Source organism: Rattus norvegicus, chromosome 20 (genome assembly GCF_036323735.1).
Source record: "Rattus norvegicus strain BN/NHsdMcwi chromosome 20, GRCr8, whole genome shotgun sequence".
NCBI lineage: Eukaryota > Metazoa > Chordata > Mammalia > Rodentia > Muridae > Rattus > Rattus norvegicus.
The window spans coordinates 7634522-7650079 of record NC_086038.1 but is presented as its reverse complement, the minus strand read 5'-3'; the positions used below and the strand labels follow the sequence as shown (position 1 = coordinate 7650079).

Below are 15558 nucleotides of genomic sequence, written 5' to 3'. Positions count from 1 at the left end.
GTACTGCCTGCTCGGACATGGAGGACCCTGCGGCCAGCGCTTTAGACAGCCAAGGACCAGGAGCTGAGCCCAGCATCATCCAGTCACGTGAAGAGTGAAGGCACTTCGCTCAGACCTGCCTTCGGGGTTGGAAAACTCTTTAAGCCTCCGCTCACCCTTGGATCTTGCAGCCTGAGGTGGTGGAGACATCTGCCTTACAGAGCTGCTGGCCCTGAAAGCCAGGCAACGATTGGTAAAGAGCTTTAATCCGGGTGTGGCTGGGGTTCTAGGCTCCTTCCAATGTTCTTCTCTGTCGGTTTGGGAGTTTTTACTTGTGTGTGTTTCATCTTTAGAGACAGGTTTTCATTATGTGGTTCAGGCTAGAACTAACAATCCTCCTGCCTCATACGGGATTGTAAATACGTGCCCGATGCTGACTCTTCACATTGGATTCCCACACAAGCCTCTGCGCACGTGACAATAGGAACCGCACTGACCACAGGTGAGTTACCCTGTGACCCTCGAAGCACAGTGACTGAGAAAACCCCCCAAGGAAAACCAGACTCCTTGGCTCCTTTAAGACTCTGCTTGCCTGAACTGCAGGCAGAGGCTGGACCGTGGGGAAGCCCCAGCCACTCTCAAAGGTCACTCTCAACAATGTCAAGAGTTTAGCAGGGTCAGAAGAGTGGGAACAGACCAGGGTCCCAGCCAATCTGCTGGTGTCCTCTGCATGCCCACACCTACTCATGAGATCCTGCACGGATGCCGGTATGAACTTCAGATGCCTGCGTCACACACGGGCACTGGACCTGAGTGAGACATGTTTGGAGAATCCTAAAAAAATCCAGTCAAACCATCAAGCTTTCTGCCCGTGGCAGAACAGAAGTGTGCTCGTGTGGCTGTTCTAGGAAGCAGCTCTTTGATCATCTCGAGAGATGAACTCCGGGCTTCCTCAGCTGCCCAGACAGTTCCGGGTAGAGCAAAAGGACTGCCTGCCTCTTTTTAGCAAGACACTGCCACCCGTGGTAGGGAAACACGCAGGCAGACAGTGCACAGGAAGGGGACGGCATGCTCAGTGTGGCACGAGAGCTTCTTACCCACGTATTCCGAGAGGAAGACGACAAAGAACGGAGTGACCAGGTCATTAATTCCCTGGACATACCCACTGGCAGGGTGTCGGATGGCCCAAATAAAGAGAATTCGTTCAAAGATCTAGGAAGACGAGAAGGAGAGGGGGTATGTGTGTTAATCTCGGGGTACATTTCTTCCTCCACTTACCCACTTTACCACTTACCTTGGGATTAGGGGAAAGTTTTAGGAAAATTCGAAAGTGCTGTGGGACAAAGGAAGAGAGACAGGCAGAGAGCTCAGAACACAGGAGCCGCTCTGCTCAGCGGTCCTTGCCCTCTATCATTTTGCCATCTAATGACCATGACATCAAGACAGGAAACAGATGGGTGATGGGGATTACGAACTCAGTCACTTCTGTCTTTTTCTAAATCTTCCTTGGTCAGTACAGGCCTTAGAGAGGGATGGCCTAGTGGCGAGATCCCAGCACCCACACTGTGGCCCACAACTGTCTGCAACTCCAGGGAATCCCACGCCCTCTTCTGACCTCCAAGGGCAGCAGACAGGCACATGGTGCACATAAATGCATTCAGGGAAACTACTCATTCATTTAAAATAAAAATCTACAAAAAAAAAAAATCAAGATTTTCTGTTTCAGTCTGATTAGGATTGGTGACAATCTATTCTTGTAGGAAGTCCCTTCGTGCATCAGGGTACAACTGCACATCTTGTGGGGACAGTCTGGGGAGACACATCAGCAGCTAAAGACACTCACCACTAAGCCTGACAGTCTGAGCTTGATCCCCAGACCCATACGGTCAAGAAGAGTCCTGACAGACAACCTGTCCTGGGCTCCACACATACGCACAGCACGCGCATGGCCCCTCAGAAGAAACAAATGCAATAAACAAAGTAAAACGACACCGGCCTGCACGCTTCTACAGTCAGGGGTTGGGACAGAGAAATCAATCAGCCCAGGCCCCCATGACAGAGCCTTGGATGGTTCCTGAACAGAGTCCTGCCCCTTCCCATTTGGCGGTTGAACCTCTGCTGTCACTGGGTCTTCTGAACTCTCCCTTCATCTTCTCTCAACCCAAAGACATGCTCGCTGGCTCTGTCCTGGTGGACATGACCTCCAGCTGTGGAACTTCTGGAGAATGATGTCTCTGTGACACACAGAGGGGCAGAGATGACAGGGAAACCGACAGATAAGCCAAGGTATCAGATGGTCTCCACAGCACACCCACCCAGCCGGCCCTGAAGACAAGGGCCTCCAAGGAGAATGAGAGGAAGGAAATGCTAGACAGAGTTTGAGATGGCTATCTAGGGTAGGGACGATGGCTGTCTGTTAGCCCCTCTCGGAGAGTTTGGCAGGGACAGCTAGGAAACACCCTCAAGTGAGCTGGCCTCCATGCTTCCAACAGAGCTGCCGTGGGTTCCCTGAGGTTGGAGGAGGGGTGGTGTCTGTGTTTTACTAAAGGCGCTGAACAGAGTCCTCTTCTGCTAAATGACCTCTTTCTTCCTCAGAAGTGTAGCCTGAGGCTAGACCTAGTGTGTTCTGGAGGAAAATCACAAGAATTCCCAAGGCTACCGCTGCTTCTCATCTGTTACTTGGTGTGAAACACTTGCCTATGCACAAGGCCCTGGGGTCGATCCCATGACTCAAAAAACAAAGCCACTGTCTCCAGATTGGTCTCTCAGGAGGACTCACAAGGGTACCCACTTCCCCAGAATCTCGGCCCCGGTGACTGCCTTTTACGGGGCAGACTGCACAGAAGCTGGCCGTGCACTGCTCAGAGAGCGGAGAGGGGCAGTGCCTCTTCAGCAGGGATGAGTAAGGCAGACGCACACTCGGGCTAGAAAGGTGCCAGCCATGCACAAAATAAAGACGAGCCTGCCTGCCAGGGAGAGCACAGGCACTGCACTGGGGAAGTCTGTGACAACCGCCCTGTGGGGACAACAGGGTAAACCTGACGGGTTCCCACGCCGGACTCCCCACTACAGGCAAGGCTCCACACTCGTCAGACCTGCAAGCCATTCAGTGTTGGGTGGTGGTGGTTTGGACCTCTGCAAGCTTTGCAGTATTGGGGTGCTGGTGGGTTAGTCCTCTGCAAGCTTTGCAGTATTAGGGTGCTGGTGAGTTAGTCCTCTGCAAGCCTTGCAGTATTGGGGTGCTGGTGGGTTAGTCCTCTGTGCATCCATTTGCTTAAAACAACAACAGCCCAGTACACACGGGTGATGTGGGCAAAACTGAAGAGAATAAAATATGTCACATCTCTGTGCCCAGGCTCCACTAGCCAGAGATGCCTGATGAGGGTGCAGGAGGGTGCGGGAGGCTAGGGTGCAGGAGAAGGAAGTCAAGGGGCTGAGCACAGAGGTGGAGGGAGGAGGAGGAGGCGGGGCTGACAGCAGAAGCGGAATGGCAGTAGGGAAAGGAATTCGAGCTTTTTCTCATGCTGCCTCCTAGGGGGAGGAAGATGATGCTGTCACCAACACAATCTTCCTTTTGGTGTTACAAGTTGTGAGAGACCCCAGCAGGGGACATGTATTGGTAAAGGCTCTATGGACACATTCTCCTACTGTCCCTCTCTGTTACAGACAGAGCTGAAAGACTTTCGAAAGCACTGACATTCCACATCACGGCTGCAGCAGAACTCCTCAGGAAGCTGCTGGTCTCACGAGCGAGCGTCCCCCTCTCAAGTCAAGCTAACGGTCCCACTGGGGCCTTCCACGTGTGTCATTAGCTTGAGGTCTTACAACATCACTACCAGTGTCACTCCTGGACTTAGTTCCAAAAGGATTGAAAACAGGGTCTACAGCGTATTCAGACACAACCATGCTCACTACAGCATAATCCCACAGCCTAGAGAGACAAGCAACCCGCCTGTCCAGTTTCCATTTGGTGGAGAATTAGCAATGACAATGGAAGGTTTATAAAATCAAGGCGAGGGGGTGGCTCAGCTGGTAAAGGTGCCTATTTGACAAGACTGATGACCAGGACCCACACAGTGGAAGGAGAAAGCCAATTCCTGTTGGAGATCCTCTCACCACACACACCATGCCATGCCCTCCACAATATAAATATATCAATGTGATAAAAACATCTTGGGGGCTGGAGAGATGGCTCAGCGGTTAGAGCACTGACTGCTCTTCCAGAGGTCCTGAGTTCAATTCCCAGCAACCACATGGTGGCTCACAACCATCTGTAATGGGATCCAGTTCTTCTGATGTGTCTGAAGACAGCTATAGTGTAGTCATATGAAATAAATATTTAAAAAAAAAAAACAACTTAATGAAGGGACTTCTGACACTGTGAATTAAGTCAGACACCAAATGACAAATACTGTATAAGCTTCCTTATCTGAGGTATTTAGAGCGGTCATGGCCACAGGCAAAAAGTAGAAAGGTGGTGGCAGGAAAGGGGGTTGTTATTTATGGGCACTAAATTTAAGTGTGGGAAAAGGAAAGTTTCTGGAAACAGAGGTGGTGCTCACAGAACACTCAAATGCATGTAAGCCACTCAGCCAGGAACTAGTAAGCAGCCACTGTTCATAAGACCAGGAAGAAGAGTAGGGCAAACTCATGCTACGGATATTTTATCACAATTAGAAAAACAAGTCACCACCCCCGCTGTGAAAAAGCAGAACGAGCCCAGGGACAGGAGTTTGACCAAAGGATTCTTTCTGCTCGAGCCTCAGGCAAAGCACTACTTGGTACCCAGTCTTGTTATAAAGGGTGGAGGACAAGGCGTGAGGAAATGCCCTGTCCCAAAATGCCACGTGTGGACACGGGGTACCAAGCAGGTGCCACTGGGCAGGAGGAGGATGGGACACTGAGGAACCCACCCACTCACCTCCTGGACGAGCGGCTGCTGGAACAAGGGAATGAGAGGGTTCGTCCTTGGAATGTCAATGTGAATCTGAAAAACAGAAACCACGGCCCAGATTTAAGGCAGGTGTCTAAGGCAGCACACTCAGAAACACTTAGAACACAGCTTAGCTTTAGAGGGACAGACAGACAGAATATGCACAAAGCCCAGCTAGACCCACCCAGGAAGAGTATGAGCCCAGGTTAGCCACTGCTCACAGAGGAAACACCCCCAAATAAGCCGCTTAGTCAGCCAGACAGGTGTCTCCCCAGAGGACACTCTCCTCCTGCTATGGGGCGGCCAGGAGACATTTCTGCAGGCAGTGAGTGCTGAATGGGCTCTGAAGCAGCCACAGGCATGCACTGATGCTAAAGTCCAGAGGGACCCGACCATTGACAAACTTCCTGCCTTTCCTGTGGGGTCCCATGGTCTTTAGTCCTCAGAGGACGGCCTGTGGCCAAACAGCAACACTACCAGGGAGCGTGTTAGATGTGTGGGCCTCACCTCAAGACCTGCACCTATTGGTAATCCAAGGCATGGGTGGGCATGTGTGTGTGTGTGTGTGTGTGTGTGTGTGTGTGTGTGTGTGTGTGTGTATGCATGCATGCAGTGTGTACATGTTTGTACACATGTGTATGTATATGTGTGCATATCTGTGCATGTGTGTACATCCATGTACACATGTGTATGTGTGTATCTGTGTGTATACATGTATGTACACTTGCATATGTGTGGGTGATTTGTGCACACATGAAACATGAGAAGCAACACCACTGACTACTGCTAAAAACCACACCTTTCCAAGGGCACTGGAAGCACCTGTAAGCCCAGCAGTCAGGAGACTGAGGCGAGTTCAAATCAGCCTGAGCTACGAGACTTCCGATCTAAACGACAGAGTAAAACCCTGTCCCAGGAGGGAGAAAATAAAATGAATCAGGAGCTGGCTCAGCAGCTAAGAGGACAGGCTGTTCCTCCTGGGGACCTGAGTTTGGTCTCACATCATAGCTCACAACAGTCTCTACTCCAGTTCCAAGGATCCAGTACCCCTTGGGTCCCTCAACTCCCACATACACACAGACACAGGCACATGCACACACTCACACACATACATGCACACTCACACGCCCACCCGCATGAACACACATGCACACACACGTCCACCTGCACACATGCATGCACATGCACACTCACTCACTCACTCCTGACCACGCACACACACACTCACACACCTGCACACACGCACATCCAGGGTAAGTTCTATTTTTTAATTGCAAAGTCAAAGCCACTGGATAAGAAGAGGGAGGGGCCGCAAAACACACAGGACGTCCGTCTCTCCCCTCCCTGCACAAGAGGCTCCAGGAGCACAGCTCCCTGACGTCACACCTGTCTGTAGGTGTCCTGGTGGTGCTCTTCATTCCGAGAGTCATAATACTGCTCAATGAAGCCAAAGTACTCCTCCCGCTTCCGCTGCAGGGTCAGCTTGCGCCGCTCGGTGTTTGCCGGGAGATAGCCCTAAAGGCGACAGAGCCTGTCAGAGGGTGAGTTCTCACTTCAGCCTGAACGGTGACTTGGAAACCATCCCAGCACAGAACAGGAAGGCCAAGAGGACCAAGCAGGTGTTCTTGGGTTCAGCCCCCGCCCCGCCCCTTGCACTCGACCTCTTCTGGATAGCAGAAGAAGCAAGCCAGCTCTCCCAGCCTGCACACTGCTTTGGTCCCACGCCCAGGGCTGACACCACTGAGCAGTAACTACATACAAGTCAGCAGTAGGGAGCTGGACCCGAGTCACAGCCTCCCAGGGAATTACAGGATCTGGAAACTCCTGAGACACTTCCTGGTACAGATCACACATTTTCTCCCCGTGTAACACTGGGAGCCATCAGCTCAGCAAGCTGAGGGAGTCTGGGCCTTGGCAGTCGAGAGACCGGCACAGAACTCTGGCAGCCTGAACAGCCATTCTTCTTCCTAAACCTCCTGTCCCTTTTCGGCTTGCCTAATGCATTCTGAGCACATCTGAATTTACTAGGAGTGGCCGAGGCACCAACTGCACGGCTGTAAGACCAGGGCCAGGGGACAGTGACAACACGTGTGCCCTTCCTCTCAAAGGCTTTTACGTAGTGTTCTCCTTAGTGGGTGGCTGGAGAATTGGCACGGTGATGTGGGGAGGGGGTTACTGTTTGATCTGGGGTACGCACCCAGCACCTGGCCCTGGGCCTCTGAAAACCCTTACTGGGTGAATGGGCAGAGCTCAGAGGCCCAGAGGGAAGCGCCCCAAAGCAGGAGCTCTACAATGCTGAGTGTGGGAGAGAAAGAGCAGCTTCTGAGAGGCCCACGGACTGAGTCTTCGCATGAAGCTGGGAGACGGATTTCCAAACGCTGTCAGGAGTGTTGATGATGCCTGCTCAAAGCCAGTGCTGGGACCCTCCTGTCCTGCTAGATCCCTCCCCACAGTTAAGAAAGTGACACTGTGACCATGGGAGCCAGCTCCTGGCCTTCTCCACACATAGCCGTGGAATACACTCACCTGTGGGTGCGAGAACAAACTCTCAAGGACGTGTCCTTTGGACACAGCCCCACAGCTGTGCCAGGCAGCACTAGAGGAGTCTATGGCATCAGACCAACCTTGGCAGGCAGAGGGCTGTCTGAGGCCCACACATCTCCTCATGATGGTTGGAACTCACCGACAGCAGTCTCCAGGTCACTGGTCGAACTTCCCTGGGAACGCCTGGCCAGCTCCACTTCCTCAGTTCATCTACAAACATAGACAGCCTCACTGAACCAGGTCCTTCTGCAAGGGCCTGAAACCAACCTTGGCCAGGTGCCTCCTACCACCAAATACACTCACCACCACCACCATTGATAAGACAAGCCAAGAAAGGCTCCATGCCACAGCCTCCAGCGGCAGGGTGCCCAGGGCACCTACAGCAGCCTTTGGCTCAGAGAAGCTGTGGGTGTATGTGGGGGAACCATAGAGCTGTCCTGGTCTAGCTGCCTAGAGAGGTATGCGTCATAGGTTTTTCATGTTGGAGTCCGAGACTCCTGGGGCACCATGTGCTGTCCAGTTCCTGAGAAACCGAGGCATTCCCTCGGGCAGGGCAGCACTCAGGCCGCCTGCGCTCCTCTGCACTCCCTACAAGTCAGCGAGGCATACGCAAGTTTGACAGGACAATTGGTCTTAGACATTAATCTTGTGTGTCCTGTATACCTGGCAAACGTCACTGTATCCTGGCGACCACCGCTGTATTCTGGTTCTGATAAACATATAAAACCGTCTGATTTGCTCCCAATAAACTTGTTACAGCTCAGTCTTGCTGTGTTCCCTCCAACCTGACCTGGTCAAGATCCCTTTCTCAGAGGCCCCGCCAGGTAACCTGGGCCCAGTAAGTAAACGCTGGTGCATGCAGGCGTGGACTTCTGTGAGAACTCCTGGAGGCAGCAGACAGCGCTGGCACGGGCGCCCCACGGTCTGCAGGCCCCATTCACTCTAGTCCCTAATGTCCGACAACAGGCTTCTGACTAAACTCTGTGCATCGCTGCTCTGGCACCTGACTAGGACAAGCAAAAGAAGGAAGCCGGTAGATATGTCCGACCTCTGAGAACCAGTCACCACAGTGCCTAACTCTGCCCAGGGCCCTGGGGAACGCACCTAAGTCAGTGTTGTGGCTTGAAAGCAGCTGGCGGAACTTTTCGAGGCGGGTTTTCTCCCGGACTGTCATTGGAGGGGCCCCAGAAGCATTCTGGTCTGAGATCCGGGCGACGAGGGGGATGATGGGCCGGAGAGGGAGAGACTGTTGTTTGTGGAGTGTGTTCCTCAGGCACGTGTCACCTGAAGGGATTTGAAAAGGAGAAAGACCTACATAGGAAGGTCGCCGTCAGATGCCCCAGGTCTGCGCAGACTGTGCAGTGCTTTCTCCGGGGCGGGACCTGAGCCTGTGGCACTCCTGAGGCTGGAGCTGAGAAACAGTGAGACAATGAGGTCCGCAGGGCTCTGCTTCCAAACAGAGGGACTGCACCTGTACCACAGAGGGCAACTGTGGCCAGCTGACCCCAGATGTCGCTGTGACTTCTAAGAATGTACGTGGTAACACCAAGGGAGACGAAACTTTCTATCCTACCCTGGATCTTAAGCTGCCTTAACCTGGTGAGTGCGGTAGCCACAGAGCTAAAGCAGAGTGTGGAGGGCTAGGCCGTGACAGCTAAAGCAGAGTGTGGAGGGCTAGGCCGTGGCCCTGTGTACAACCCTCTGGCTAGGCACATGGCTGCCCTCACAGCCAGGCTCAACCTTGGCCTGCACTTGGCCCACAGGAGCCCTTCAAGGTGTATAGGAAGCTCTGGCCTCAGGCAACCCCGTGCCAAGTAGCCAGCTCCTCTGCTCCATGTTCCTCACACAAATGAAGCAGCTTTGAATTCTGCTGCTACCACCAAAGCAGGGGAAGCTGGACTCTGTTCCACTGTAGATGGTCTAACTCAGCTGGTGCCTGCCACCTAGAGGGGGCCGTGCCCGCCATTTCAGCATGAGCTCCCATGATCCCTTACGACACCTGCTAAAAGTTTTAGTGACTTTACAGAAGAACAAAGTCAGCCTAGGAACTTGAGAAACTGGGGCGGTGGAGGGGGGCCTCCAGGCTGTCTGACTCCAGCGCCCTTCAGAATGAGCTGCCACAAAGAAAACTGTTTCAGGGACTGCCCTGCTAGGGCTGGGTCATGTTCCTCAATACCTAAAATGAATATATTCCACAGGCCAGCACTGCAGAAGCTTGCGACAGCCGCCATAAGGCACCTGACTGGGATGCCTACGGTGACAAGTGGGGCTGAGAAAATGCAGAATGCATGCAATAAACTTAGGCAGATGGGCATCTCCGGCATCAGCTGTTTACAGGCAGATGTGCAGAAGGAACCTCCACAGGGGGACACGTGGGGGGCCTGGCTGCACAGGGCAGCCTGCAGGGATCGAGGCAGGGGCCTTCCTGACATTGAGAACCTCATCCATAGCTTAGGCCACCTGGCCAATCAGTGCTGAATGCCTGTCTGAGACTGGCACTGTGGGTTCAAGCTGGGCCCGTCTCAGTAGACACACAGGGGGGAATCTCAGTGAAGACTCCACGGCCAAACTGCATGGCCTTGTGTGAGGTCTGAGGCTGTTGAAGAAACTTAGGGAAGCTGAGGTAGGATCCTCTGAGGCTCTGACATCCTCTGTCCTTTATGCCCATGGCCTGTGAGCTTATTAACTGTAGCTAGGATGAGGGAGGGCACTTCCCTGCCCAGGTCGGAGTGGCCGGTTTATTTGTAAAGCAACACTAGTGGGTCCTTAAAAATGTACACAGAAAGTGCCCAGACATCTAAAGTCACCATCTCCCTCAGCAGGAACTGAGGCCAGCTTCCCAAATTAGAAAAACAAAACAAAACCTGCAGGGCTGCAGGGCGGGCTGATGTCAGGGGCTCTGACCTGGTCCCTCAGTACACGCTGTTTGCATCACAGAAATGGGAAAAGGGCCTCCTGAGGTGGGCGGCCACTCCCCAGGGCTGAGGAGGCGGACTATTTGTGAATTCATTCCCTGGCACCTTTAAACACATCTAGTATTTGTAAACCTGCCCAGGCCTAGAGCAACGGGAAATGTGTGGCTGCCACTGCAGGGAAAGGGACAAGGGGGAGAGTGTTGGCGAAGGCCATAGGGAAGGGCGGGGACAGCCAGTGTGCTGGCGTCAGACCTTTGGCTGAGTGTTTTTGTTTTTGTGCATCCTCCTGCCATAGAAGATCTGGGCAGGAGGGAACTCTTCTCTGTAGCCGAGCTCCACTGAGAGGATACAGAAGGGCAGGATGGACTCACTGGAATTTCGGGACAGCTGGGCGTCACTGCTGGACTTTATGACCTTGTAGTTGGCAGGGACGTCCGATGTTGTCGACTGCGACCGTTCCGGTTTCACCCTCAGCTTGCTGTGGTTTTCCAGGACTTGGGCTGCAGTGGCCAAAGCCACTTTCGAGTTCAGGGTTTGGAGAGACGGTGAGGAAAGGTCCTCTTCCTCATCATCGCCAATGTCCCAAGCGTCACTGGTATTCCGGGCAAACTCGTGGAAACTGGAGGCCTTCTTGTTCTTCAGAGGAACTGAGTTGACTTTCGACCGTTCTTTGATGAAGCTTCAAGAGAGGGGACGGCACTGCTGAGCAGGGTGACATGCCTGACCACCTTCATTAGCATTTGGCATACAGTATCATAACTCACAACCACCAACACACCCGTCCATCTTCAGAGAACGCCACCCCCAGCCGCTGCTCTCGAGGAGCAGACAGAGGAGCAGAGAGCCGGGCTTATCGGGCTTATCGGCTCCCACGCACTCTCTTACTTCCTGGCACTCTTGAACTCAGGTGAAACCACCTGACCAGTTTGAGCTAAGGGAAGTGAGGGAGCCACACCATGCTGACAGCTGCCCCATGGCCCATCCTGCTCACCGTGACCTGCAAGGTTCCAGGCTCAGGGCTTCCCTCTGCCTGAGTCACTGAGCGACTAGGTGGACCACAGCTTGCCTTCCATTTGCCTGCCCTCCTCCATGTTGGACACACATAAGCAAGAACCAAGCCTTAACCGTAGACTACTGAGGTGTCAAGGTTGATCCGCTAGGCCAGTGGGAGCCAGAGTAGCCATCAGAGTAGAATGTTAGGTACTGTTGGGCGCTGGGTGACGTTAACTGTCCATGCATATGGCACTGAGTCTCAAAATGAAAAGCCCCCTCTTGGGCTGGAGAGGTGGCTCAGTGGTTAGGGGCACTGAATGCTCTTCCAGAGGTCCTGAGTTCAATTCCCAGCAACCACATGGGGGCTCACAACCATCTGTAAAGAGATCCGATGCCCTCTTCTGGTGTGTCTGAAGACAGCAACAGTGTACTTATATATAATAAATGAATAAATCTTTAAAAAAAAAAAAAGAAAAAAGAAAAGCCCCCTCTTTTTAACTCTGCCAGCCGAGAGAAAAAAAGTCTGAGCTTGGTGATTCTCTCCCAGACTTCACAGAGAGAAGCAGCCACCTGAGAGTCTACAGTATACAATACGTGGAACTGGACCACAAAGGGGTAAAAACATCACTAAAACCCTCCCTCCACTTATCTCCCTGGCAGCAAGGCAAGGCTGCAGTGGACAGCAGAGCAGGCTGTGCCTAAAGGGCCCCCATTTCTAAGGCCTTCTACCCAGAGGATCCAACACTTCTGACCTCCTTAGACACCTATACTTATGAGCACATAACACCATATATGACCGACAGACGGACACACACACGCACACACACAGACACACAAAATTTAAAAAACAAATAATACATCCTTGGGTCTATCGAGATGGCTGGGTGGTGAGAGCACTGGCTGCCCTTGAGGGTTCAGTTCCCAGCACCCACACAGTGGCTCCCGAGCCTCTGTAACTCCAGTTCAGGGCTCTGTTGCCCTCTCTGGCCTCCCTAGCCACCAAGCACAAAAAATATGGTGTGCACATGTATTCATGTAGGAGGCAAACACTCATACACGGAAAAATAAATCTTCAGGGCTGGAGAGATGGCTCAGTGGTTAAGAACACTGACTGCTCTTCCAGAGGTCCTGAGTTCAAATCCCAGCAACCACATGGTGGCTCACAACCATCTGTAATGGGATCCGATGCCCTCTTCTGGTGTGTCTGAAGACAGCGACAGTGTACTCACATGCATAAAATAAATAAATAAACATTAAAAAAAAATCTTCAGAAAATGGATCGAAAAAACAAAGTCCAGAAGGCAGTAAAAATCTTCAAGAAACACACTAAGGGACACATTTGCCTAAGACTCAGCGAAGGACACTTTGACAAGGAGTGGCCACCGGTTATGCTGCTTGGAACAGGAGAGCTGCCGAGTGTGATCCGACACCATCACCCTGCTTCACCTCGATGCTGCTCTGCTTCCAGAACTGCTTTGGCTCTGTTTTGACATGAGATTCGTACATATCGAGGGCAACACTCAGAATTACATTAGAAAAGGTCTGGCAATGGTTAATTGAGGTAAAGCGAGTAGGAAATTTAGAGACATTCAAGCAAACCGTATCTCTCCCAACCCCGCCCAGGCTTCACTGTGCTGTAACCCGGAGGTGGGACCTGCCACGCAGCCTCGGTTCCGACAATCCATTTAGGAGTCTGCCACGCCAGCAAGTGGCTGACGGGGCTGCCCAGCAATAACACGAGTTTTATCTGAGCTATAAAAATCATGGCAGGCAATGCTGCCACTAATAGTAATAATTTAGCAAATTGGAGTCGGTATTCATGGACAGGAGATGACTTAGCGTCCTCCTGCAGTTTAGATAATTAAGGGCCAGCTGTGGAAGCTTCTACTATGATGGAGATTAAGCACACGGTAATTAATGATGGTCTGGAGCTGAGCAGAGAAAGCAATCAAAGCTCCAAACAAAGGTAGTAAAACAAGGGCGATAAATGTTTTACGGCAACAACCTGGGATTGTAAAACGGTCTGCTGCTGCACTCACGCCGCCCCATGATCGAGATCATTAATACCAAGACAGGGCAGACGTGAGAAGGGGAAGCCATGAATTAGAGCTAATGCATTCGTATCTGTGAAGCCGACTGACGGTGTGACTCTATGGAGAGAGCAGGGAAGGTGTCCTGGGTTTTACACTTTAACACGTGAAACATTAAAACAAAGCTATTCAGAAGTTTGCTGCTCAGTCTGTGCCGTGGCCATACTCCTGAGGATCTGCCCTCGGTACAGAACCAGGGGACACTTGATGTAGGCACAGTAAGGGGAAGGAACTGAGCGTAAGTGTACCCACTGCACACACAATGTGTGCACGGGGGATTTCCATGTTGACTACATGACTCTCGGTCAATTATAGAACTAGCCGGACGGGCTCTTCCAGCATCTGTCCCCGGGCGATGGGATGCTTTTTTTTTTTTTTTTTTTTTGGTTCTTTTTTTCGGAGCTGGGGACCGAACCCAGGGCCTTGCGCTTCCTAGGCAAGCGCTCTACCACTGAGCTAAATCCCCAACCCCAGATGGGATGCTTTTCTACAGCAACACCGGGCTGCGATGCGTAACCTGATAAGACCCTGCTGTCAGGCCACTGAGTGGACGCGTCTAGTCTCCCGCCGTCATTCACCACAGCTTCAGGGATCTCACAGCACGTCACGTTCAGAAGGAAGCAGGTAAAAGTGCTAAAAGCACCTCCTATATAGAATTCACTCATTTCATTCATACTGTCTGTCTATCTGTCTGTCTGTCTGTCTAATTAAAAAAGAGCTCCCATGGGGCTGGAGAGATGGATGGCTTGACTAAGAGTAATCAGTGCTCTTGCAGACAACCGCAGTTCACCATGTCTGACAGTCACCACTGCCTATAGCGTCAAAGATCCAGGGGATCCAGTGCCCTCTTCCTCCCTATGTGGGTGCCCACACACACTTGTGAACATTTACACATGTGTACAAATGTGCACACGCGCGCACACACACACACACACACACACACACACACACACACAATTAAAAATAGCCAGCTTCACTACATAAGGAGACCCTGTCTCAGTAACAGTTCCTTCATGGACCGGAGAGGTGACTCAGAGGTCAAGAACACTTGCTAGGCCTGGTGATGGTGGCGCACGCCTTTAATCAGAGAGGCAAGTTAGATCACTCTGAGTTTGAGGCCAGCCTGGTCTACAGAGCTAATTCCAGGACAGTCAGGGCTGCACAGAGAAACCCTGTTTTGAAAAAAACAAAGCAAACATAAAAACCAAAACACACTTGATTTTGTAGAGGAACGGAGTTTAGTGCCCAGCACTCACATGGTGGCTCACAATTACCCGCAACTCCGGTTCCAGGGCATCTGATGCCCTCGTATGCACCTACATGATGCATACAGTGCATATACATTACTCAGGCAAACATACATACATGCATATACACATATATACATACTTACTTACATACATATATACAAACAAACATACATACAAAATCAATTTTTTAAAAACTGCCCCTTTGGCCAGGCAGAGTGATACGTGTCTTTAAAATCCCAGCACTCGGGGTTGGGGATTTAGCTCAGTGGTAGAGCGCTTGCCTAGCAAGCGCAAGGCCCTGGGTTCGGTCCCCAGCTCCGAAAAAGAGAAAAAAGAAAAAAAAAAAAAAATCCCAGCACTCAGAAGGCAGAGGGAGGTAGGTCTCTGAGTTTGAAGCCAGCCTGGTCTACACAGTGAGAATCTTCACAGTGAGATGATTGCTCCTGGCTCACCTGGGCAGAGAGGCAGATAGAAAGGCCAGGGAGGAGACCGTCACTCAGCAAACTGGAGGGGCGGGTGAGTGACGGGAGAAGGTCTTGACTTACTTTTTGGTGAGCCGAGGGTCCAGAGGAGGGTGCTGGGCTCCATACACGGGCTGAATGCTGAAAGTAGGGAGACACAGGTTCAGTGAGGGCTGATGGGCCACTGTGGGCCTGGTGAGACACAGAGCTATGGGACTTGGAGAAGTAGCCTGCTTCCAGGGATGGCACCCCATCATTCCAAAGACAGTAGCCTACCCTTCAAGACAGCCCTTGAGGATCTCGGTGAGTTCCAGGTCAGTCTGGTCTACATAGAGAGTTCTAGGCCTGCCAGAGCTACACCAAGAAACCCTGTCTCAAAAATAAAAAAAAGAA

At 51.9% G+C, this 15558-nt stretch overlaps 1 protein-coding gene across 2 annotated transcripts in view; it reads right to left on the bottom strand.

Annotated features, from left to right (window-relative positions):
• Tbc1d22b (TBC1 domain family, member 22B) overlaps positions 1-15558 on the bottom strand; it is a 56094-nt gene that overhangs the window by 26730 nt on the left and 13806 nt on the right. The window contains exons 2-8 of one of the 2 annotated variants that reach the window (NM_001025059.1): positions 15250-15306; positions 10743-11050; positions 8561-8740; positions 7596-7666; positions 6299-6427; positions 4901-4966; positions 1077-1191 (exon numbers count right to left, since the gene is read on the bottom strand). In NM_001025059.1, coding sequence (NP_001020230.1) covers positions 1077-1191; positions 4901-4966; positions 6299-6427; positions 7596-7666; positions 8561-8740; positions 10743-11050; positions 15250-15306 — 926 coding nt within the window. The remainder of the gene's footprint in view (positions 1-1076; positions 1192-4900; positions 4967-6298; positions 6428-7595; positions 7667-8560; positions 8741-10742; positions 11051-15249; positions 15307-15558) is intronic. The other variant, XR_005497331.2, reaches the window with a different exon arrangement.